This window comes from Labeo rohita, chromosome 20, assembly GCF_022985175.1.
Source record: "Labeo rohita strain BAU-BD-2019 chromosome 20, IGBB_LRoh.1.0, whole genome shotgun sequence".
NCBI lineage: Eukaryota > Metazoa > Chordata > Actinopteri > Cypriniformes > Cyprinidae > Labeo > Labeo rohita.
This window is the reverse complement of record NC_066888.1, coordinates 33,628,309-33,653,412: the sequence shown is the minus strand read 5'-3', so window position 1 is coordinate 33,653,412 and position 25,104 is coordinate 33,628,309. Positions and strand designations below refer to the sequence as shown.

Below are 25,104 nucleotides of genomic sequence, written 5' to 3'. Positions count from 1 at the left end.
AGAAAATAAGAACAGATATAAGAATAAACCCTGACTGCATAACAGCACAGCGGGATAATATGCACACAGGATACAACGCCAATAAAGCAAGAAGAAGAGGGAGCGATTTCACACTTTTAAGGGTCTGAGCACGGAGTTTTGGCCCATATGTGTGAATATATATGTAAACACCCCAAATGATCTCAACCCTTTAAAAGCGAACTGAGCTGAGATCATCTCAGGAGGTTTGAGTACGGCTTGCTAAAAACATGAAAATCAAATGATTTTCCCGAACTGAAAAAACATGAAAATCAAATGATTTTCCCGAACTGAATCAAATGATTCGCGAACCTGCTCTAAAGTCCCGAAATGAATCAAAGTCCCGCAAATGAATCAAATGATTCGCGAACCCCCTCCCCCCTGAACCAAAGTCGCGAACCTGAAATGAATCAAATGATTCTAAAGCGAACCCGCAAAGTCCCGAACTGAATCCCGAACTGAATCAAACAAATGATTCGCGAACCTGCTCTGAATCAAATGATTACAAAGTCCCGATCCGATTGGAATTGAACTGAATCAAATGATTCGCGAAACACGAACTGAATCATTTTGCGACACAATGACACTTTCTAATGAGTTTCTAAAAGCTCAATTTCATCAACCACTAGAAATGCACCGAATTCCCGAACTGAATCAAACGATTCGCGAACCCCCTCCAAAGTCCCGAACCGTAAAATCGCATGAAGCGATGTCGAAAAATAAGTGATCTGTGACGCTTCTGTGAAGGATAATGTAACATCGCGAATAGGAAACAATGTATTCATGTTTATGTTTATAACTTGTGCCCCTGTAATTATGTTTTAATTCTATGTGTATACATAATTTTATACTATCTCATATCTAGCCTACTTGCATTTTTATTCTCGTTCTGTTGTGAATACAGGTCAAACTGAAAGGATTTGTTGTGGAGTGAAGGAAACTAAAATATTTCACAAAATTACTAAAACTAACTAAAATTAAAGTGAAGACAGAAAATACAAAAATAAAATCCCTAACCCTGATACTGACAAAAACTAAAATAGTAATGATACTAAAAATAACATTACATGACTAAACATTTGTTTTTGTTAAAAATGAGATGTTGTTGCCCGATTTTACCTGCTGAGATCATTTTCTGTCAGATCATGTTTCATGTTTAACAACTTCTGTGTTGCTACATTTATGAAGACTAGACAGCAAAACAACCACAACATTTACATGGATTTACATTTTATTTATGAACAAGGCTGTTATATCAACTCAATTCTGAGGCCACTTCAACACGATAAAGACAGAGAATCCACATCATTTACAAACTTTACAGGAAGTTTACATTAAGATCCACCTGGTTAAGAGTTATTGAGGTGTTTTCCAGCCTGAGCGATCTCTTCAGATCCCTGGAAGATGAATTAGTGATTATAAACGACAGAAAACAAACACAGGCCTCGTCAACCGTCCATAATGACTCATAAATCACAAAAATAAATCTGTTTAAACAAAAGAAACACATAATCCATAAACTGTGCAAAAAATGTTTAGTATTAAACAAGAATCCATAAAAATATCACCCCAATGTGGGTTAATGAGCTCATTATCAAGTAATATCCTGAGAAATATTAATACGTAACTGCTTTGTTTACAAAGACTGTACTCATGCTGTAAATGTGAAAAACAGCCAGTTCCATCCATCATTAGCAGAAAATCAAAGTATTGCTCCATCAACACGATTCAGGGCTCAGATGGAGACATTCATGACGTGAGAGCGAGTGATGCTTTACTCTCATGTGTAGAGAGTAAAGCAGATGATGTGTTTGTGTTTTACATCTCATCTCATGCTCTCTCTGACTGATGAATCTCAAGGAGGATGAAGCCGCTCCTCATTCTCGTCTGGTTCATCTGAAGTGACGTTCATGCTGAGCTCAGAGCGCTGGGTCACGACACTCGTCTTCATTGTCTGGGAGGTGCCGTCTGGGTGAACGACTGCAGGACTACGTTGGGCAAACGTCTCTTCAGCACTAAACAGAGCAGACAGAGTGAATGTTTTCATATTAACTGACAGCACATGCTTCATCAGATCCTGATAGCTCACACTTGAAGGATCCTTAGATCCTTACATGCAAATTATTGTGTTGTGTTTAAATTTTATGTTTGTTTTTAATTTCATTTATAATCATTTATTTACATAATCATTTAATAATCGTTTTTTAATCATTAGTCATTCACATAATTCATATTTAATTATTTATTTGATTATTTAAGTATTTATCATTTATTCATTTATATTATTCATTTATATGTTTTTATATTTTATATTTCTTATTATTTTCCTTGCTTATGCATTTTCATTATTGTTCAGTTCCGTGATTGTGGGGTTTCATGAATTGTTTGGTCTAAGAAATAGATAACGGGGATGTTTATGGAAATTCAAGGTTTATGGGATGTTGAATCCGTTTGATATATCATTGTTCTTTGAGCTGTACTCCCCAGACGAAGTTTGAACATTGAAACATGCGCAACTAAAACTGTTCAATAAAATCTGTTATACCTTTTTACCATCATCACTTCGTCTCCTGCTTCTGCTCATCTCTGGCTTCCATCGGTCAACTTCATAACTGACAGAAACCTGCTTGTTAGTGGGGTTGGGGTAACTACAGCTCGCTGACTAGTTGTCCTGTTACCGAAAGACTGATATTTTCTGACGGGATCTGGTGTCCGGGGCTGGATCCTAATTGTCTGGCGTGGGGACCTGATCTAACACACTGGAAACACTCGATTCATCATGAACTCACCTGCTGGACTGTGCGCAGACGTCTCTGATGGACTTCTGGGTAATGAAGGAGCTGCTGTTTTCTGCTGTAACTCTGTTCCTGTCACTGGAAGAGCCAGAAAAACACATGCTAGTTTGTTGAAAGCCACTGCATCGTATTTGATGTACATTTCTAAGGCCTCTAAACTTTACTGTCAGACTCAGTTTACTCCATGCCTTCTGTCGTCTGACTGATAGTTTACTCTCCAGTTTAGAGTTTTTTATCCACCTTCAGCTGGTGCTTCACGTGTCTTTTTGCTGTCAAATCTTGACTGATTTTTATCAAGTAAATAATATTTTTCAGAATAACTGTAGTCATATTTCCAGATGAACACTAACTGGACTGAAGCAGCTCAGGTTTACTTCGTTCTCTTTTAATCATTTTGTAGAAAAATCAGTGAGTGCCAAATCTGATCATCAGGATCTTTGAGGAACGTTTGTTTCCAGAAGCTTTACTTTCACTGTTCATCTCTCAAATTAATGTTTGGATCATTTACATCTCATCTTACTAAAACATATTATTGGAGATACAGAGTGAACACTAATACACTGTTATAAAGACCTCATTGATTTACATTACAAGCGTCAGAATTTAAATGTTCGCATTTGCAGCAAGTTCATGTTTTGCTCCATATTCTCACTGTATCACACTATACATCAATAAACTAGGGTTGCACTGATAGGTTTTTTTTGGACGATTGAAGAAGAAGAAAAAAAAATAAATCGGCTGAATCAGATACGGATATTGGTCAATTGCATAAAGCAGGGCTTAAAAACAAATAAACGAAACAAAAAAATAAATAAATAATAATAATAAAAAAAAAATCGGTTGGTTCATTGAGCAGAACTGGTATTTAACATTTCTGTTCCTGTGTTCCTACAAAAAAATACTGTTAATAATGTTATTTTTTTCTTTGCCTTTCCTTTTTCTTAATAATAATAAGGATAAAGTACTGCGGTTTTCTTTATTTAAAAAGGTCAGTAAATAAATTAATTTAAAAAAAAAAAAACGAAGGGGGTCAGAGACCCTCTCTGCCCAGAGAAAAATGCTTTATTATGCAACAGACGTGCAACTCATGGTTTATTATTAATGTGCAGTTAATACTAAACCATCGATATCGGCCCTTTGCATGCTATTTCCGATAGGCCGGTGGCTTTAAATTAATAAAAAATTGGCCTAGAAATATCAGTGGCCGATACATCGGTGCATCCCTACAATAAACTGTTCCAGTTCAAAATATTAGTTTTTTTTGACTATTATTTGCATACGTCAGGGCTGTTTTGTTTACAAACTCCTAACACTATCATCTGTACGGTCTGTAACGCTCTTGATTTACCATTGGCGCCGGAGCGCTGTGAGATCAGAGTCTGATAATGTGAATACTGCCGAATCAAAATCCGTTTCTTGGCCATCAGAGACGTGCCGTGCTGCTCGAGAGATCCGATCATCTGACGAGCCTGAGACAGAGCGACAACATGTCAATGAACCTGACGTCACACGCGAGTATAAACAGTGATTCTCAATCATTCCTGATGCCGCACCTCTCGGAGCAGGTCTTGAGTGCTCATCGTGACGTCTTCTTCAATGCCCAGCACCCTCTTCAACGAATCTAAACTCTGCAGCAACTCAACCTGCTGCTTCCGTTCTCTGAGCGTCTGATTCAGACGCCACGTTCGCTTATACAGCGGCAGATCAGACATGAACCGCACCGGACGATGGGCCGCCTCTGCTGCTGATTTACATTTCAGCTGCAAAAAATATGAAGTATCACACAAGTCAATTGTTTTGCATATTATTATTGTTATTATTTTGCTTTTCACAGAAAATCAGTGAGCAAAACAAACTTGAAAGAAAAGAGACTTACAAGCCACTGACACTGATCTGCTTGCTGTTTTTTCCTGAAGAGAAGAGATTGAATGAATTTAGCATCAGTTCAGTGTTTTTGATGCCAGCTTGAATGAATGAAGATTCCTGAAAGATCACAACTCAATTCAAGAACCGGAGCTGCTCTTGACTCACCGTCTTGCCTTTGCTCTTAAGAGGCTGATGTTCATCTTCTCATCATACTCCTCAAATGCCTCGATGTCAACGTCATCCTCACTGCACCAATCATTCTAGAATCAAAATACAGAACAATCTGAGAAAAGTGATTCAAACGGACTTTGTTCTTCAACATGAATCAATTAAAGGTTGATATTACAGCAGATCAATTCTTGGGATTTAAAGTGAGACACTGCAGACAAAACAGTTTCTTCATGCACCTGTCAAGTTTCAGATTTTGGTCTTTTTGGTTTTTCATTAAGTGTTTTTTCAGTCTAGTGGAAAGAAAACATCCAAAACACACAGCTGAGTGTTTCTTTTATAGCACTTGATCTATTTGTGTCAATAGATTTCAATTACAATCCATATTTTTAAAGGCCGTTTTCTCAAAATGAGTTTTTTTCTCCTTCACTGAGCCATAAATCAACACTTCAGCAGCACTTACACACACCACACCAAACACTGTAATTCCTGTCTATATCCTGAAGGTTTTTACAGAGGGATGTGCTTGATTTTATACATTTATTAACATTTTATTCCTACCAAAAAAACTGTAAAAATACATATTTTTTGTCTGTTCTTTTCTAAATTATGGAGTGACAAAAAACATTTGACTCTAATATGTAAAAAAATGAAACAAGAACTTTGAAACTGATTTCATACAATGTTTAGATTTTTGTAAGCCAATTAGTGCATATTTCATTAAATAATGCCTCATTTGCATATTTAAACCTAATATTTTGTACAACTTGTAATACAGAAAATGTTTGTATTTACCAATGTAATCAATCAACTGGGTAAGTAAGGTGATAATTATTAGTTGTTGTTTTTTTTACCGTATTTACCTGCAGTGTCTCACCTTAAAAATCAATACAGTTCATCAAAATGAGATTCACTAAAAAAAAAAAGAGATATCTTGAGTCTTTTTAGTCCATATGCGATCGAGTGCTGACTTACACTGTCTTCTGTGGTCCATCCGTCACTGGAGTACATGAACGCGCTGCTCGATTCGTTGAATTCAGCGTCAGAATCAGCTCGTGGATCGTCCGAAGCCTGTCGTTTTCTCCTCCAAAGCCACTCGATGTTGTTCTGGTTCTCCTCCGGTCTGTGTTCAGCTCTTGTGCCGGCAGAATCGTGTGCGTGTTCAGAAGGGGCTGTGAAACTCTGCTGCGCGAACACCGATGAGTTACGGCCCTCAAATAAAGAGCATGAAAAACCAGCACCAACTCTTGTTGTGTCCGTCATCTCCTCACGCTCTCTCACATGCTGCTGTGCGTCAGTAACGGAGGATGATCTGTCTGATGATCTGTTTGTTTCCGGATGATTGACGTTTGTGATCGTCTCATCTCCTGGATCCTCTGTTTTGACGTGGAGTGACGAGTCTCCGCTGTTCTTTGGGTTCTGGTTGTCATCCGTTTGGCGGGTCTGGTCCGTATCATCGCAAGGCTCGATCTTAATGCGCACAGAGTTTTTCTCTGGTTCAGGTTGGTCAGAGCCGCTCCCGCAGCGCCCGGCGTCCGTTTGCAGCGAGTCACTGCAAGACTCCACTTTTACGATAACTGGAGCAGCGTCGTCTGAGAGCAGATCTTCATCTGGTTCTGTCTTAATAGAGACTGAGGACTGGAGCGTTTCGTCTGCAGGGCTGCAGCTCGTAGAGTTTTCTTGCGTCGTTTCGCTCTCTTTGCTCTTTTCAGCTGATTTCTCGGTGCATTCGGCGGCTGCAGAAGTGGCCGGGCCGCTCACGCCGGCATTGACGAACATGGGTAGTTTTATTAACCGATATCCTCCGGGAAGTAACAACGTGGAAGCAGTTCCTGCTGATTCTAGAGCGTTTCCTGTCTGTTCGACACTCACGGTCTTGCTCTCGGCGGAAGGTGGACATATTCTGAAGGAAAACATTCCAGTTTTACCGAGTAAACCATTCTGTAGACCAGGAGCTACAGGACTTCCAAGGGTAAAAACGGTCTTTCCTGGCACTGCATGGATTCTGGGTACGATGAATGGAAGGGGTTTAGATGAAGACGTCTGTGAAGCTGCTGGATTCTGCTGCAGTAATGTAGACGTGGTTATCTGAGCTGTTTGTGGCTCCTGTTGAGCACTTCCTGTAGAGAAACACGGTGAGAATGTTTACTGTGAACTGCACAGCCAAATGATGTTCAGGACAGAACTGTGTATAACACTGAATGTAGGGCTGTAAACGTAATCAAACACAAAGTCCGGCAAAATAAAATTATCTTTTGTTTAAATGAAGTTCTTAATGCATATTACTAAGTTTTGATATATTTATGGTAGGAAATGTACAAAATATCTTCATGGAACATGATTTTTCCTTAATACCCTAATGATTTTTGGCATAAAAGAAAAATCGATAATTTTGACCCAAACAATGTATTTTTGGCTATTGCTACAAATATACCCGTGATACTTAAGACTGGTTTTGTGCTCCAGGGTCACATAACAGCAATACTGTACTTGTAAAACTTATAACAGCTATATTTATAATAATATTACAATTTATTGAAACACAAAAAACTCAAAGGTCTTCACTATAGCCTGTCAAAATAAAAGTTTGGTTTATCTTGATAAAATTATTCACAGAAATAGATTACAAAAAAATTGTAATTGTACATTTTAAAAATTAACATTTTATGTATTAACTTAATTTTTTCATTGCCACCATTTTTTACAAATTTGTATTAAACCACAAAAAACAAAAACAGAAATATGAAAACAAAATTTCTGGAAAAATAAGTAAGTAAATAAATAAAATAACAATAATAATAATAATAAAAAAACATTTCATAATGTACTATTTTACTCAAATTTTAATACACTTTTTTTAATGAATTAAATTGATTAAACATCCTTTTTGATTAATACAACTTAATTAAATGAAAAAGGAAAGCAAAAAAAATAAAAATAAATAAAAACAGGGCTGTAGAAGTGCTCTTCTGGAGAATACAGCAGCACTTAAACACAATACACCCCGTTACGTCACTAACCTGTGCCGGCGCTGGTCTGCAGCTGCACGGGTACCGCTGGAGTGATGGGCACCAGCTGGATCATTTGGCCGTTAAACTGACACATGTTCACCCCCGTCATACCTGCGACCGGCTGCAGAATCACCTGCTGCCCCGGCGGAAGAGCAGAAGCCGGGAGAATCGTGTCAGCACCGGAGACGGGCGGAGCGACAGCGTTCGGGACACGCCCAGGGTTACGTAACGACGAGGGGTTTGGAGCTGCAGGATTAGGAAGAGCGGAAGACAGCGTACGTCTGACGCCATTAGGAGACCTGGGGATCACCGGAAATCGGGGAATGGGCATTTTGAATGCTGTTTTGTTCTGGTTTGCATGGCTCACTAAACAAGACAAAGAAAAAGTGGTTTACAGATGTGTTATAACAAATAAATCCCAATGTTGCCACCTACTGGTGATTTTATTTTCAGTATCAAGAAATTCATTTAAAAAATCATTTCATATAGTATTCACCAAAAACAAAAAAGTCTATTCAATGTGTGATTGATTTGGGATTAATTAGCTTACACATTTTAATTGTTATGTATACATGTCTCATTGTTGTGACAGACGGTACCTTTGTGTTTTGAGGGATCGATCAGATGAGCTGAGTTTGACCACCTCGTCTCTCTCACACTCGGAATAGTTTTGGAAAGCGATCGGCTCGTGTTTTGAGGCAGCGGTTTTATCCTGCCGGTGACGTACGCCGCCAGACGGTTAGCTGGATGCAGCGCTCCCATCCGGCCCAGGATCAGTTTAGCTTGAGCGTATGTTTTTCCATTGACCTGAAATCAAAAAATGAGACATTTATGCTTAACAATCAGAAAGCAACACTATTCACAGACTAGTTTAAGACCGCACCTTTATCGGTCCAGAGCGCACTAGCGTCTTCTTGTCAGCCTTCAGATGACCGGCGGGAACGACACGAGACAGAAGAGGGAAGTGCTTCTCCTGTGTCTCATCGGGTGTGTTCGTCTCTTTGATATGCCGGTTCTCATTCACATTCAGTTTGTTGATTTTCTGACAGGAAGAGCTTCTCAGATGCGACTCTCGTTTCTTCACGTTCTGCCCTGGCTCACGGGTCTTTTCCGGCGTCTGTCCGAGGGACACGCACACCTTGTAACTCAGCGTGGATCCGGTCTCGTCTTTTTTCAGCTCTTTGGAGATGAGCTCCACTTTGTAGACGTCGATGTAGAAAGCGGGCGAGAGGAGGTTCATGCTGACGCAGCGGAACAGTTCCTTCAGCACCAGGGAGCGATGGGTCTCCCAGTTACACCCCGAGATGATTTCCAGCACTTTAGTGGGCTCCGGCTCTCTCGTCTTACAGCTCTCGTCTACGAAGACACAGGAGGAACCAAAACATGAATAACTGTACATGACGCTGCACTGTTTCTACACCAGACATAGTGCACAACACAGCAGACGCTGCTGACATTAAAACAGTAAAAACACAACAACACAATGATTCAACAGAAATACACCAGAAAAATGAACTTTTAATAGGCTATTTTAGAATACAGCATTTCTGCAGGTTTTGTTCATGTAAATGTATTTTGTCTTTTCACCACCAAGTTAAAAAAAAAAAAAATCATACGAAATAATTTGTGGAGGAAACTAAGATTTTCATCATAATGAAGTGAGCTTGCATTTAAAACAAGAATATGAGCCAAAAGGGTCAGAAGAACCTATTTCAAAGAGAAAACAACTTTATTTTTAAATTCCCATTAAGGGAAGACACTATAGGAAAAAAACTACTTTTTCACACACCTGTCAAGTTTGAGATTTTGGGCTTTTTGGTTTTTCATTAAGTGTTTTTTTAAAACTAATGGAAATGGCAAACATCCAAAACACACAGCTGAGTGTTTCTTTTATAGCACTTGATCTATTTGTGTCAATAGATTTCAATTACAATCCATATTTTTAAAGGCCGTTTTCTCAAAATGAGTTTTTTTCTCCTAAACTGAGCCATAAATCAACACTTCAGCAGCACTTACACACACCACACCAAACACGTTTATTCCTGTCTGTATCCTGAAGGTTTTTACAAAGGGATTTGTTCATATATAATTTGTTTGATTATATACAACATTTTATTTTCCCCCAAAATTGTGAAAATATATTGCTTTCTATCTCTATGTATTTTCTGAATTATGGAGTGACAAAAATGAGATACCCAAAATTCCCTCTGTAAAACATTTGACTCTAATATGTGAAAAAAAATAAACAACAAATTTGAAACTGATTTCATACAGAGTTCAGATTTTTGTACAAGAAATGTATGCAAATTAGCACATATTTCACTTGCATTTTTAAACCTAACACATTAGAAAACTTGCAATACAGAAAATGTTTGCAATTATTAGAGTAAATCAATCAAATCATTCAAACATTTTTTCACCATATTCACCTGCAGTGTCTCGCCTCAGATATTTGTTCTTGTTTTAAACAAACTCAATTTTCTCAGAAAACAAGACTTCATGTTCATTTTGCATCTCCAGTAAATGTTTCTTGATTTAGGGATGTTTAGAAATTTGTACTGGAAAACGACACAGAAATACAGAGAAAGAGATTTGTTTTTGCAGTGTATGTAACATTTAATGCCACAACTCTGTGAATTTATGACTTTCTGCTCTGAGTTGAGACTTTATTAGGCCTTAATTTTGCATGATTTATTCTGATATTATGGTTTATTTCTGTGAAGTTGCTCTGAATCTCATTTGTATAAAGCAAAGATGACTCATATACACCACCGCGTAAAAGTTTGGGATCAGTAAGACTTGTAATGTTTTTTAAAGAGTCTCTTTTGCTCATCAAGGCTGCATTTCATTTGATAAAATACACAGAAAAAAAACAGTAATGCATGTTATTACAATATATAATAATGTTTTTTATTTTAATATACAAATTAAATTTATAATTTATAATTTATTCCTGTGATGCAAAGCTGAATTTTCAGCATCATTACTCCAGTCTTAAGTGTCACATGATCCTTCAGAAATCATTCTAATATGCTGATTTATTATTAGAATTATCAATGTTGGAAACATTTTTTTTTTTGGAACCTGTGATTCTTTTTTTCTGGATTCTTTGATGAATAAAAGATTAAAAAGAACAGCATTTATTCAAAATATAAATCTTTTCTAACAATGTAAATCTGTGCTATCACTTTTTACATCAACACATCCTTGGCGAATAAAAATATTCATTTCTTTCAAAAAAAAAGAAAGAATAAAAATGTACTGACCCCAAACTTTTAAACAGTAGTGTATATTGGTAGAAAATATTTTTATTTTAAATAAATGTTGTTCTTTTTAACCTTTTATTGATCAAAGAATCCTGAAAAAAAGTATCACAGTTTCTAAAAAAAATATTAAGCATCAGTTTTCAACATTGATAATTCTAATAATAAATCAGTATATTAGAATGATTTCTGAAGGACCATGTGACACTGAAGACTGGAGTAATGATGCTGAAAATTCAACTTTAATTACACATATAAATTAAATTTTAATGTATATTAATATAGAAAAACATTGTTTTACATCATAATAATATTTCACAATATTACATTTTTTGCTGTACTTGTTTGATCAAATGAACACAGCCTTGATGAGCATAAAAAACGTCTTTAAAAACCATTAAAAATCTCACTGATCCCAAACGTTTGAGCGACAGTGTATGTGTCAGTAACAGTATGAATCAGTTTGTCCTACTGACCTGGATTCTGAGATGCAGTGAGTCGCAGCTGAGAAACGGAACTGGTCTGCAATCAGCGGGAGAGAACCAGACAAAGACATCAACAGAAAGAGAGGTGAATATCAAGCAGAAAGACTCTTGTGTGTGTGTGAGTGTGTGTGTATAAAGTACCGTTTCATCAGGCGCTGATACGCTTCTTGAAGCAGGCAGTAAGTGCACCTGCGGCGGAGGGTTACTGTTGTATTCTCGCACACGAGCACAAGTCATCATGCTCTCTAAGTACATGTAAACCGGGTCCTTCTCCGTCTCCTGAACCTGTGACTGGGACAAGCAAATAGAAAATCAGAATAATCAGAATACAGTAGGAAGAGTCTATGTGCACAAGCAATTCCTAGCTCAGACAGGACAGTTTCAGAATATTTCATAAATACATCCGACCTGAGGACAGGGCCGCGGCGCGGGTGCATAATAGCGCAACGCTCGTCTCGGCGCTCCGGAGGCCTTGGGAGCGAAGAGCGGCTCGGGGTCGTTCTCACCCGCTCTCCTCCGCCACAGGCTGCTTATTCTGAGCGCCGGCTCCGGTCTGCCGTCCGATCCCGGGTCAGCAACAGCTGCGTGACGACAAAAGTCTCATCGTGCGCTCAGAGCAACACTCATTTACAACACATAACCAATGTAGACAGAATACGCTCATTTCACTTAGTGAAAATCACTGTGCACATTCTGAAAACTATGGACTTGGCACCCTGACCCTGACCCCAGAACTGCAGACTTACGGAAGGCCATCAGGCTCCTGGCATTGTGCTCGTGGCCGGTTTGCGGCGATCGGACGAGGAGAATCTTGTGTTTGAAGCAGCTGCAGCTGAACATGCACTGCACGCGTCTGCAGTGAGTGGATCCTCGCGGTTCTCTGTTCAGACTGTCACACACGCAGCCCAGCCGGCAGAAGTCTCTAACACACACGCCTTCACTGACCTCCCTCGCGCCAAACACCGCTTTCTCATTTTTCATCACTTTCTGTATGGACAAAAAACAATCCATATCAACAAAAAGCACTATCATTTTTATAGGAAACTGTAACAGTGTCATTCATATTCACATTCCTAAAGCGAGTGTTAGGGGTAAGTATGGACAAAACGTTTTGATCCCAGTATGAGAAAACTGAACGATATTTTTTCAATAATTGAATTTTAAAAATACTTAAAAGACTTAACTTGATAAGCGCTCAAACAAATCTATAAATCATTAAATATAAATAATTTTTTTTGTGTTTTATTTTGCATTTATTTCGACATTATTATATACAGTATTTCAAATTGTTATTATTTATGACCCTGCACCACAAAACCAGTCATAAGGGTCATGTAAGTAGATGTACGCATCATCTGAATAAAGCTGAATAAAAACAAGCTTCCCATTGGTGTATGGTTTGTTAGGACAGGACAATATTTGGCCGAGAAAATCTGGAATTTGAGGGTGAAAAAAAAAAAAAAAGTAAATATTGAGAAAACCACCTTTAAAGTTGTCCAAATGAAGTTTTTAGCAATGCATATTACTAATCAAACATTAAGTATTGATAAATTTACAGTAAGAAATTTACAAAATATCTTCATGGAACAAGATCTTTACTTAATTCCTAATGATTTTTGGCATAAAAGAAAAATTGATCATTTTGACCCATACAATGTATTGTGGTCACATATAAATATATATTTAAATAATATAAACACAAACTTATATTCTTACACCTAAATAATAAATAATAATATACAAAGTTATAAATAATGTAACTTTTTTACAATTCTAAATTATTTTGTCACAGATTGCAATTTTTTAACTGAAATTTTTAGTTGAAAATCTCTCACACTGCTATTGCAAACCCCCAACTGGGACCCTGGAGTAGCATGAAAATTATAAAAGGACAGCATCCAGCCCTAGTTAGCATCTAATGTGTAAGTGTAGTGTGCATCTCAGATTGCACGTACCTCTGCGGTCAGCAGTGAAGTCAAGGCGAACCCGGCTCTCTCAGCGGTGACGTGAGTGGGACTCTGCCCACGAGACGCGGCGTGCTCTTCCTGTACCAACAGCTCCGTGTGCTTTTGAGCGGATGTAGGGGACGACGATCCGTCGACGGCATCTCTGTTAAACCTCAGCGTGCGTTTCCGTCGACGGTACCTTCTCTTGCGTCTGAAGTAAACTTCACCGGAACCACTGGACGCTACAGGACGACGATGATGATGATGATGATCTTCAGAAGCGCTGCGTTTCCATCGGAGTCTCGCTGAGGAAGAACGCACGATAGTTTCCGGAGCCGCTCTGACACGACGTCTGGTCCGCCACTTCTTTGTGTGATTGTCACGGAGTGCAGAGGGGGCGGGGTTTGGCGGTGAGCTGCGCGTCTGAAGCACACTATCTAGGGTTCTCACGTAGCTGCTGCTCTTGTCAGGCAGCTGATAGAACACAGGTGACGGAGCGCTCGCTGAAAACACGTCAGCACGCTCACTGATCCGCTGGCCTTCGCTCTCCAGATACTCATCCAGCATGACCGAAGAAAACGCAGATTGATTGGCCGAGCCTGATCGGGATGGGAAACGTGATTAAAATGACACCTGAACAGAATGAATCCAATACATGATGGAGCGGTTATTGTTTATGTGCTTACTGTCGACTGTGCCCTTTGAATTAAACTTCTCCATCCAGCCTTTGATCCTGGTCAGATCACTCGTCTTCCCGGCGCGCGGGAAACCAAAGGAGCGTCTGGACACAAACAAGGGTAAACAAATAAACAAGGCAATTAAACAAAATTTTAATTTCAAATATTATTAACAACATGTTTTTTTTTTTTAAGGTTTTATGAAAAAATATCTCACTCATTACTGTAATTCTGAACACGTTGACAGAATCACGTTTTTAATAACACTTTCAACATCACACTACTTTCTTCCATATTTTCATTTTAACAGTAAACCTCCGTTGTGCAACACTTCATTTGCCTAAAAGGAATAAAAGAAAAAAATTACTCAAATGAAAAAAAAAAAGTTTTCATTTAATTTAATTTTAAAAGATTAATTAAACTGTCAAGCTTTTATGCCTTCATTTGACTAACACGGTTTTAATTTAATAAATGTGCATTAAACCACAAACCCAGAAAAATGTCTAAAAAATTCATAGGGAACTGTTATTGTAATAATGATAATAAATAAAGTTTCATGAACTTGATTGATTAAAAATGCTTTTTGATTAGTAAATGAAAAAATAAAATGAAATGTAAAAAATATAATTAAAATAGAATCTAGAAAAATTAAAACAGAAAGCAGAATTTTTGAAAAATTTTAAATTTGGGGAAAAGTAAAAAGGTTTTCACAGGGTCCTAAAAAACTATTTTTGCAAACAATTAATAAATCAAAATAAATAAATCAATAAAATAATAATCAATAATAAATAAAAGTTTATTAAAATAAGTTGTTAAATTGTACAGATTTCAGTATTTCAATTAATATAACATGCTTTTTGAAAAACATTAAATACACAGGACTCAATAGAGCCCTTTGTAATACATGCAGATGTTTTATTTTTGAGGGCTTTTTGTGTTTCTCATTAATGTCAATGATGATTCATATTAGACTCTAAGGCAAGTTCTTCAGTTAAACAGAGCCATCATCTGCATTGTTTTGCTTACTGGAGGCTGGTGTGAGGACAGGTGAGGGCAAAGGTAAAGCAACACCCAGATAATGCAGGTCTATGGGTGCCGCTGGATCCAGAAGATTCAGTTTCATCCCAACTGAGGAGAAACGAAAACAGAAAACACAAATGAATAAACCAGACAATAACAGAGCAAAAGACGGTTTATGAGAGTGCTGTGGTTATTTGATCTGCTTCATTTCACATTTTGTGCTGAATTCATTTTATCATGTGTTAAACAGAGCTGACTTGCACACGCACTCAATGTTTCACACGTGAATTCGTCACAGATCCTGCAGTGGAGACAGGGCTGATGTGTGTGTGTTGGTCTGCATTCACCTTGTTGAAGCACAGGATGAATGATCTGTCTGTTCTTCAGCTTCTTGAGGTGCTGCAGTAAGACGAGCTCCTGCTCACAGATCCAGTCCGCTGACGGTAAACCTGCTCCTGCACAAACCACAGGCGTGAGCACACGACATGAGCCCAGCATCAGTGCGGAGGACGCTCACAGATCAGACATTTACAGACCTGCATCCCGCGGTGGGTTCTGCGCTTGAGTCGGTGCGTGTGATGATGGAGATGGAGGTTCCTCAGATCTTCTCGTGTTTCCAACATGAACGTCCAGCGCCTCCTGAGACACAAACCGGCTGATGAACAGCGACTGACTCTCCCCTATCACTGCTGAAGTCTATTACGCCTCTTGTCTAAGGATAATAAACCAGTTCTGTTCATCCTGAGTAAATTCTGTGCATGTGTTGGTTTGATATCTGTGCCTGATTCATTATAAATCAGCGTTACAGCAACCCTGCTCTCTAGACATCTATAAAACACTAACTGTAGTTATTGAAGTAATCATTTATTATCTGTGACAGGTTTCATACGTGATTTTTAATATGCAGTGAAGAACTGGGCTGTGTGATATTTGGAAAAAATGGCATTGCTATATTTACTTCTTCTTGTTTTTTGCAATATATACTGCTATCAAAAAACAAAAAAAACAAAACAGGAATTTCCTCCATTTCTTACATTTCTGGAATTTGCAATATTTTGAAAAAAACATTATAATTACAGAGTTTTTATAATTAATAAATAAAATTAATAAAATAAAATAATAATAATAGTATTTTTTTTTTAGTAATTTATTTAAATACTGAAAAATTAACTTTTATTTTGAAAAAATGTTCATTCTAATGTTTTTAGTTTTTTTGAGCCTTTCTAGAAAAAATTAGGTTCAGTGTCCATATTATTCTTTATAAGAAGCAACTCAAACCTCTCTCCATGTCCAAAAAAAAAATCTCTTTCACTTGAGTTTCACAGGCCACATTGCCTATTTTGACCAGTTCAATACAATATAAAACAATAATAGTTATTATTGATTATTAAAATTTTAAGGATTTTGTGATATTATATATTAAAAACATCACACAAAATAATACATTATATTGCAATAATAATGCAAAATAGAAAAAAAAAAATCAAATAAAAAAAATAAAATAAAAAAATGTACTGTTCAATTACAATACTAATAAATTTCTTCATTTTTCAAAATGTAATACATTGCTGACAAATAAAAATGATCCACTGACTTTTAAATGAACCACCTGAAACACTGTATAATAAATGACACGTGTGTCAGTGCCACGCCTGAACCCTGTAATGCAAATATTTATTTAATTAAATTGCAACCCGCACTGAGCCACGTCAGTCTTCACTGTGCAGCCCTGCAGTGTGGCACGATTTGGACCAATCAGATTCCCCCATGGTTGGGGCCACAGCACAGATACAGAAACCACAAGTACCATTTGAAGCGTTGCAGCTAAGAGACTTATCTTTGTAATCTTTCTTCAGAATATAATAACTCAGAAATGTGTTTCATACCTTGGCAGTGAAGGACACGAACAGCACACCATCCACATCCTCCAGATCCGGCCGCATGGACGCGTCAGGGACGGCGGCGGCGCTGCTGACAGCAGCAGATCTGTGGTACTTCACATTAGACCAACATTTAGACTTGGCTTTCCTCGCTCCGCTCCTCCAACCCCTGCGGTAAACACGCTTCACGCCGCAGCCAGCGGAACGCGCCGGACCCCTCGAGGGGACGCCGGGTTTGGCCTCTGTGGCGTGAGGCCCCACGGACGGGCTGATGGGAGATCTGTCTGCTTCTGAGCTCTCAGATGATCGCTGTGCTGTAGGCTCAGCTGGAACAGATTCGAGCTGTTGAGTGCCACCGCTCTCATCACTGGACGCCCGCTTCCTGTCGGACAGGATTCCCTCTTCACCGGCCTCAGATTCATGAGGTGTGTGTGTCGAGCTGCCGCACACGTGAAAGAAAATACCATGATGGGTGAATCTCATGAAAACTATCGGAACGTGTTTAAAACACAAGAATAAGACACTGGACTTTGCATAAAAACATTTTTAAAATGAAATATGACTCAGAACTTCCTTTCTGTGAAACAAAATACTGATATTTGCGCCTTTCATTTATTTACTTCTATGCTTTAATTTTAACAATAAACCTCTTCTGTTCAGCACTGTTTTGCCAAAATTGGAGTTATTAAATTTTCATTTGATTAAATTGTAAAAGATTAATTAAATTGTTAATGTTTTATGCCTTCTGTAGATTACCACTGTTTTTGACAATAAAGTTGTATTAAACCATAAATAATTGATTATTTTGATTATTAAAATTATTTAAACCATTAAAAAAAGACTGAAGAAAAATAAAACTGAGTTAAACTGAGAACATGGATTTTGAGAAAATAAACTAAGCTAAAAATATACAGCCCTAAACCTTTATTTCTGTTAAATGTTTAATAAATTGTTGTTAAATTTGTATTTTAAATTTCAATTAATTAGATGCTAGAATTTAATTTAATTATTAAATATGATCCAGAATTAAAACAAACAAAAAATAATAACAATTTGGGGGAAAAAAATAAAATTAAATTTGGGGGAAAGAAAAATAAAACAGCCTTTAATCTTTGGTTAGTCTTTTAATAAAAATTTGTTAAATTGTATAAGTTTCATGATTACAAATAATTAGAGTTGCTTTTCAATTACTAAAATTTAACCAGTAAAACTGAACACTGGTAGCTTAATTTGGGAAAAAAATAAAATAGAATTGATATTAAATAGCATAAGATTCATTATTTTAAGTTATTAGTCAAGTATTTAGTCACTAAATTACTTAGTTTAAAACAGATTAATTAACGTTCTTAATTTGTTTTTCTGTTCTTACAGTGAATGATTCACCAGTGATGTTTTAAATGTTTGTTTACATCATCAAGATCATTTCTGAAACACACACACACACACACACCTGCAGTGTTTCTCGCGGTCAGCGGTGTGACGGTCGGCAGGCGTCGGCGAGCGTCCGCTCAGCGTGAGCTTGAGTTTGTTCTGTATGAGGCGAGCGCTCGCCCCGTCCTCTCTGAACGCCAGCATGAAGGGGTTGCAGTCGATCTTGAGTCGGGTTATCATCGGGTTCTGGTAGCTGGTCACCGCATAGAACTCTGTTTTAGGGAAGGTGAACATGTGGACGTCCGGGCCGTCCAGCGGGACGGTGCGATCGGGACAGGCGCTCACGGGAACCACGTAGAGGCGCGGCTGGTAGCGGTGCATGGGATGCAGAACCACAGCGTCATCTCGCTCCAGAGAGCCGTGCGACAGCTTCACCTTATAGAAGGACACGGGCCCGTCCATCCAGCGCTGACCCGGAGCCGGAGAATCCGGATGGAAACACACCGGACTCTGGAGGTGCGGCTCGCCGGCTCCGTCGGGCTCCCACGTCTTCCCGTTCCATCTGTGTCGGAAATCATCCAAAGGCGCGATATCCATGATGAGGAAGTAGCTGAGATCGGGCTGTAAACCGCTCAGACGGAAGCGGCAGCAGGGGAACATGCGTCTGCCCTGCGCCGTCAGGATCATCTCAGTGCCCAGACTGTGAAAGCGGCTCCAGACCGACTCGTTCTCCAGCGTGACGTCGATATCGCTGCCGGCCGAAGCGCTCTGCGTGGGCGAAACGCTGTGACGATCATCGCTGGTTCTTAAAGCCACAGCCTGAGCGCAAACAAACCCATCAGCTGCTGTTTTAATCATGCCATCGTTTCCCAGCATTCCTTCTGCTGCACTCTCCATCGCTGCAAACGTCGGCTCATCTACGGGCCAGTCCACATCCGCCACACGATTCGGCTGATTTCAGCATCTGAAACTGCTGGAAAAGCAAAACAAATCACCACCAATGAGATCAAACGGACAGACGAGATCATCATAAAACACCCTCATGATGCCGGAAACACATACGATGACACAAACTGCACCTGAACTGTGTTCATTTTAAGATTTAATTTAATTCATTTTATCAGACATCATTTTTGATTATTAAAATGTAATTAAACCATTAAAACAGGCTCCAGAAAAATGTAAATGAAGAACGTGGAATTCATTTTTAATAAATTGTTAAATTGTAGAAAAAAAAATGTGTTGTACATATGATATACATTTCATTATTTGACTTATTCAGACATGCTTTTTGATTATTAAAATTTAATTTGCCCATTGAAATACAACAAAATAGGTTTAGGAAAAAGTAAAATGGATTTCACAGGACCCTACACCTGGTTAGCACATGTGTTTGACTTAATTTGTGTTCCTAGTCTGGAATGATTCATTAATGGTGCAGTAAAGACATAAACGTTTGTTTAAAACAACAACTGGGAATCCTTATAATGAGACAAACTCTACTTGATCAGATCAGTGCGCTATAGATCTCCTGGGGAACAATTCAACTCATTCTCTACTATAGGTCAGGAAGAATTGTATAAACTTGTTAAATCATCTAAACCAACAACTTGTATGCTAGACCCTATTCCATCTAGGCTACTAAAAGAGATGCTTCCCGATCTCATAGATCCTCTGCTAAATATTATTAATTCATCACTGTCATTAGGATATGTCCCCAAAACCTTCAAACTGGCTGCTATTAAGCCTCTAATTAAAAAACCACAACTTGACCCCAACGAATTAACTAATTACAGACCTATCTCGAATCTCCCATTTCTGTCAAAGATATTAGAAAAGGTTGTATCCTCACAGTTATCTTCCTTCCTTCAGAAATATGATATCTGTGAGGATTTTCAGTCAGGTTTTAGACCGTACCATAGTACTGAGACTGCTCTTATTAGAGTTACAAATGATCTACTCTTATCATCCGATCGTGGTTGTATCTCTCTGTTAGTGCTACTGGATCTTAGTGCTGCGTTCGATACTGTTGACCACAACATTCTCTTGAATAGACTTGAGAATTATGTTGGCATTAGTGGTAGTGCATTGGCATGGTTCAAATCGTATCTATCTGACCGCCATCAATTCGTAGCAGTAAATGATGAGGTATCATATCGATCTCAAGTGCAGTATGGAGTACCACAAGGCTCAGTACTAGGGCCGTTACTCTTTACGCTTTACATGTTACCCTTGGGTGATATCATCAGGAAATATGGTGTTAGCTTTCACTGCTATGCTGATGATACCCAGCTCTATATTTCTTCGCGGCCTGGCGAAACGTACCAATTTGAAAAACTAATGGATTGTGTAGTTGAGTTAAAAAATTGGATGACAAGTAATTTCTTACTGCTAAATTCTGAAAAAACAGAGGTGTTAGTTATTGGGCCTAAAACCTCAGCGTGTAATAACCTAAAACACTGTCTAATACTTGATGGCTGTTCTGTCAATTCTTCGTCATCAGTTAGGAACCTAGATGTGTGCTATTTGATGGTAATCATTCCTTTGAAAACCACATCTCTAGTACTTGCAAAACTGCATTTTTCCATCTCAAAAATATATCTAAACTACGACCTATGCTCTCAATGTCAAATGCTGAAACATTAATTCATGCGCTTATGACCTCACGGTTAGATTATTGTAATGCTTTATTGGGTGGTTGTTCTGCTCGCTTAATAAACAAACTCCAGCTGGTCCAAAATGCAGCAGCTAGAGTTCTTACTAGAACCAAAAAGTATGATCATATTAGCCCGGTTCTGTCTACACTGCACTGGCTCCCTATTAAACATCGTATAGATTTTAAAATCTTGCTAATTACTTATAAAGCCCTGAATGCTTTAGCTCCCCAGTACCTGAGTGAGCTCTTATCGCATTATAGTCCCTCACGTCCGCTGCGTTCTCAAAACTCTGGCAATTTGATAATACCGAGAATATCAAAATCAACCGCGGGCGGCAGATCTTTTTCTTATCTAGCGCCCAAACTCTGGAACAATCTACCCTACAATGTTCGGGACGCAGACACACTCTGTCAGTTTAAATCTAGATTAAAGACCCATCTCTTTAACCTTGCTTACACATAACAAATCCACATTCTTATAATTCAAATCCGTTAAAGGATTGTTAGGCTGCACTAATTAGGTCAACCGGAACCGGGAACACTTCCCATAACACCCGATGTACTCGGTGCATCGTCAGAAGAATGGCATCTACGCTAATATTAGTCTGTTTCTCTCTTATTCCGAGGTCACATTAACCACCAGATCCAGTCCGTATCCAGATCAGATGGTCACTGCAGTCCCCCGGATCCAGTCCGAACCCAGCCCAGACGGTGGATCAGCACCTAGAGACGACCTCTACAGCCCTGAATGTCAGCGGAGTCCACATCAACTAGATGAGCCCCAGAGACGGATCCACATTAAAGACCACATCACCTAGACGGCTGTCGGCACAAGACCACGGGAACTTTGGCCAGAGGAGAACTGGCCCCCCGACTGAGCCTGGTTTCTCCCAAGGTTTTTTTCTCCATTTGTCACCGATGGAGTTTTGGTTCCTTGCCGCTGTCGCCTCTGGCTTGCTTAGTTGGGGACACTTTCTCTTAACACAATATTGCATTTTATTTTATTGTTTTTGATTAACTACCTTTACCTATAATGTGAGTGTTTAATGTTGCCTTTGGCATTGTTGATGTACTGTTTCCTATTTAATACTGTACAGCCGCCTTGTCACAATTCTGTATTGTTAAAGGCGGTATATAAATAAAGGTGACTTGACTTGCCATTTGTGCTGTTCTGAAGCTTTTTCCTTCTTTCACAATGAGACAATCGCTGCCACTGCATGCGTTTCTGTCTCAGTTTTAACTACAGTAACTACACTGTAGAAAATGATTTTATAAAGTTGTAAATAAAATAAAGATTACTGGACCACGTTTTATAAAAAATTCTATTTCAGTATCTGTCCTTCAAAATTCAATGTGTTATTTGCCATTCCTTTATTAGAAATTATTTGAGAAATTTATTAGCAATTTCTAAGCAAAAAAAAAAACTAAAGGTAATTATTATATGTGAAGATATAAGCATGGTTGTGGTACATCATGTGGAGAAATATGTAGCAAATAGGGCTGGGCGATATGGGCAAAAAAATTATCACAAACCAGGCCATTTTCCTTAAAATAAATATCTAAAAATTAATTTCTGCATGTTATATTGTTTCAATTCAAGAAACAGGTTTGGGTTGTCTGATAATGATAATAATAATAATAATAATAAATCATTTTTGTCTCTTAGAAATGCACATTTGATAGTACCTTGAGGATGCAGAGGTAATTTTTTGTTCATTATCAATCAGTAACATCTGTAAAAATTGTAGCAACCTCAGTTTATATGATTAAATTTATTCTGACCCAGTTTTTTTTTTTTTTTAAATTAACCATTGGTTAGACATTTTAGATCATGATAAACACAGTTAAAACCACACATACTTGTACCTCAATGCCATGGTAAAAATATGGTAAACTACATGGTTTTATAGGTAGCCTATCTGTATGAAAAATGGTAAATCATTCAGTATAAATGCACACATGCTACAGCTTAATCACAAATACATACATACTGTACTTATATAACATTACTCCTGCAATACAATTCAATGTGAATATCCCACATTGCTGTCACACAATACCATGGTGCAGTGAGTGTTACTACAGTAAATCCACGGTAAATGATGGCGATGTGTAGATTGAAAAGTCTTCTGACGTTGCACACAGCTTTAAACTAGTTTGAATCAAGTCATTTGTGTTCATCGCTGAATTCAAGTGTTTCACACTGGATCTCACAGCGCTGTTTAGTGCTCGCGTGACGGAGCCGTTCACATGTCGCGTCTTTTGCGCGTTAAGTTCGTTATTTCAAAGGTCGGCGCGCGGCAGCTGCGCTCATAACGGAAGGGACGCGGTCGCGACGCGCTCGGTTTTTGCAGGCGCCGCATCGAGCGGCAGTTTGAACTTTGGTCCGAGCGGATAAACGGTCCGTGTGGCGCGATTCAAATGAGTCGCGCTGTTTCATTCCGCTTTTGGCACATAAAAATTATATCGAACTCTTCATATCGTTTTATCAAGAGAAAATATATCGCGATAATTATCGTTATCGAATTATCGCCCAGCCCTAGTAGCAAATGATGTGAGGTTAGCTTAAAACTAAAAGTATCTGCACACATCTTTATATTACTACGTATAAAAATGATTAGTAAAATCACCTACCTGTCATACAAAAGAGAATTAAATTTATTTTATTATTAAAAATAATAAAAGCTGCTATACTTTGAACCCAATAACTTATATTTTCAGTAACTCAAGAGCTGATGTCACTGATCTTGTAAACCCAGCTATTATGTCATTCTCAAGTGTTCGCTGTACCCACCTGCCCGCTTGTAAATACAACTTTGTTTTTTCCCAAAAAGCACACTTGATCAAGGGCAGAATTTTTTTATGGCAATTTAGAGTTGCAAGATATAAAGTCAGAATTTTGAGGGGGAAAAGTCAGAATTGTAAGATAAAAGTCAATTGCCTTTTTAATTTTTTCAATGGCAGAAACAAAAAACAAGTGAGATGTATTGTGAGAATTCTGAAAAATATAAAATCACAATTGTAAGAAAAAAGTTGGAAATCTGAGATAAAAAAGTTGCACATTTTTTACATCTTTATATAAATAGATAGATAGATTTTAGACAACGCAGCTGTCGCCGACATGTCAACTTCTGACTCAACCAATAACGCGAGTTTGGGGGCGGGGCCATCTGTTTGACTGACCAATGACAGACGGGAGGAGTGTTCGAGGGTCAGAAACCTGTCTGAAACAGTTACTGTTGTTGTTGCAAATTTGTTTAGGTAAAATAAATAAATCACACAGTTCACCAAGCGACTAAATGTTTATCATGACTTACACAAACAGACATCAAACTACACTACAACCTGTTCGGCATACACTGCTTTTATTTCAAATAAACTACACTTGCTTTGTTGTTTATATGTAATGTTCCCAAGGCGTAACATTCATATTTGCGCACACGTAACGTTATAAGTGGTGAAATACTGTATAAACGGCTGTAGACGGTGAACATGGCGATCGCTACTGTAGTTACTGTATGTCACAGTCAAAACTAACAAAGGGTTTTCACGCAGCGCGTATTTCAAGCCATGCGATGCAAAAACACGAGTGACGACTAACTGATGTGGAGCCATATGTTAGTCTCTAACTAGTACTAGTTAACAGACGCCAGCTCGAGCTCATGGAGGCGCGGGAGTCTGTCAGCACGATCCAGTCAACAAACTCACCGCGTCTGTGCTCGACTCCAAACAGAAACACCAACAGCGATACACACGCGAGTTACTGATCTCTCACCTTACTGAAGCTGTGCTGCATCGAGTCTAAGTCATTCTCGGGCGTCTGTAATGTTTCTCGGTGGACTCGGCGCTTCCTAACCGAAATGCCTCCCAAACCGACTGATCCGCCGCGCTCTGTGGCCACGTGACGTCACTCACCGTAACTGCTCCCTGTTCCTCCTGTTCGCGCTG

At 38.5% G+C, this 25,104-nt stretch overlaps 1 protein-coding gene across 1 annotated transcript; it reads right to left on the bottom strand.

The window, feature by feature from the left end:
* Window positions 1-1,443: 1,443 nt before the first annotated feature.
* magl (MAX dimerization protein MGA-like) lies at window positions 1,444-25,052 on the bottom strand. The gene is made up of 23 exons (XM_051137873.1): window positions 24,932-25,052; window positions 18,580-19,473; window positions 17,136-17,568; window positions 15,786-15,888; window positions 15,597-15,704; window positions 15,256-15,357; window positions 14,447-14,477; window positions 14,239-14,333; window positions 13,562-14,151; window positions 12,353-12,593; window positions 12,015-12,187; window positions 11,748-11,891; window positions 11,598-11,643; window positions 8,742-9,214; window positions 8,458-8,665; window positions 7,868-8,224; window positions 5,823-6,967; window positions 4,845-4,939; window positions 4,690-4,723; window positions 4,367-4,573; window positions 4,162-4,282; window positions 2,808-2,891; window positions 1,444-2,033 (listed from the first exon to the last, which is right to left on the bottom strand). The coding sequence occupies exons 2-23, from the start codon at window positions 19,395-19,397 to the stop codon at window positions 1,966-1,968; spliced, it is 5,676 nt and encodes a 1,891-aa protein (XP_050993830.1). The 5' UTR covers window positions 19,398-19,473; window positions 24,932-25,052; the 3' UTR covers window positions 1,444-1,965.
* Between the last annotated feature and the right edge of the window lie 52 nt (window positions 25,053-25,104).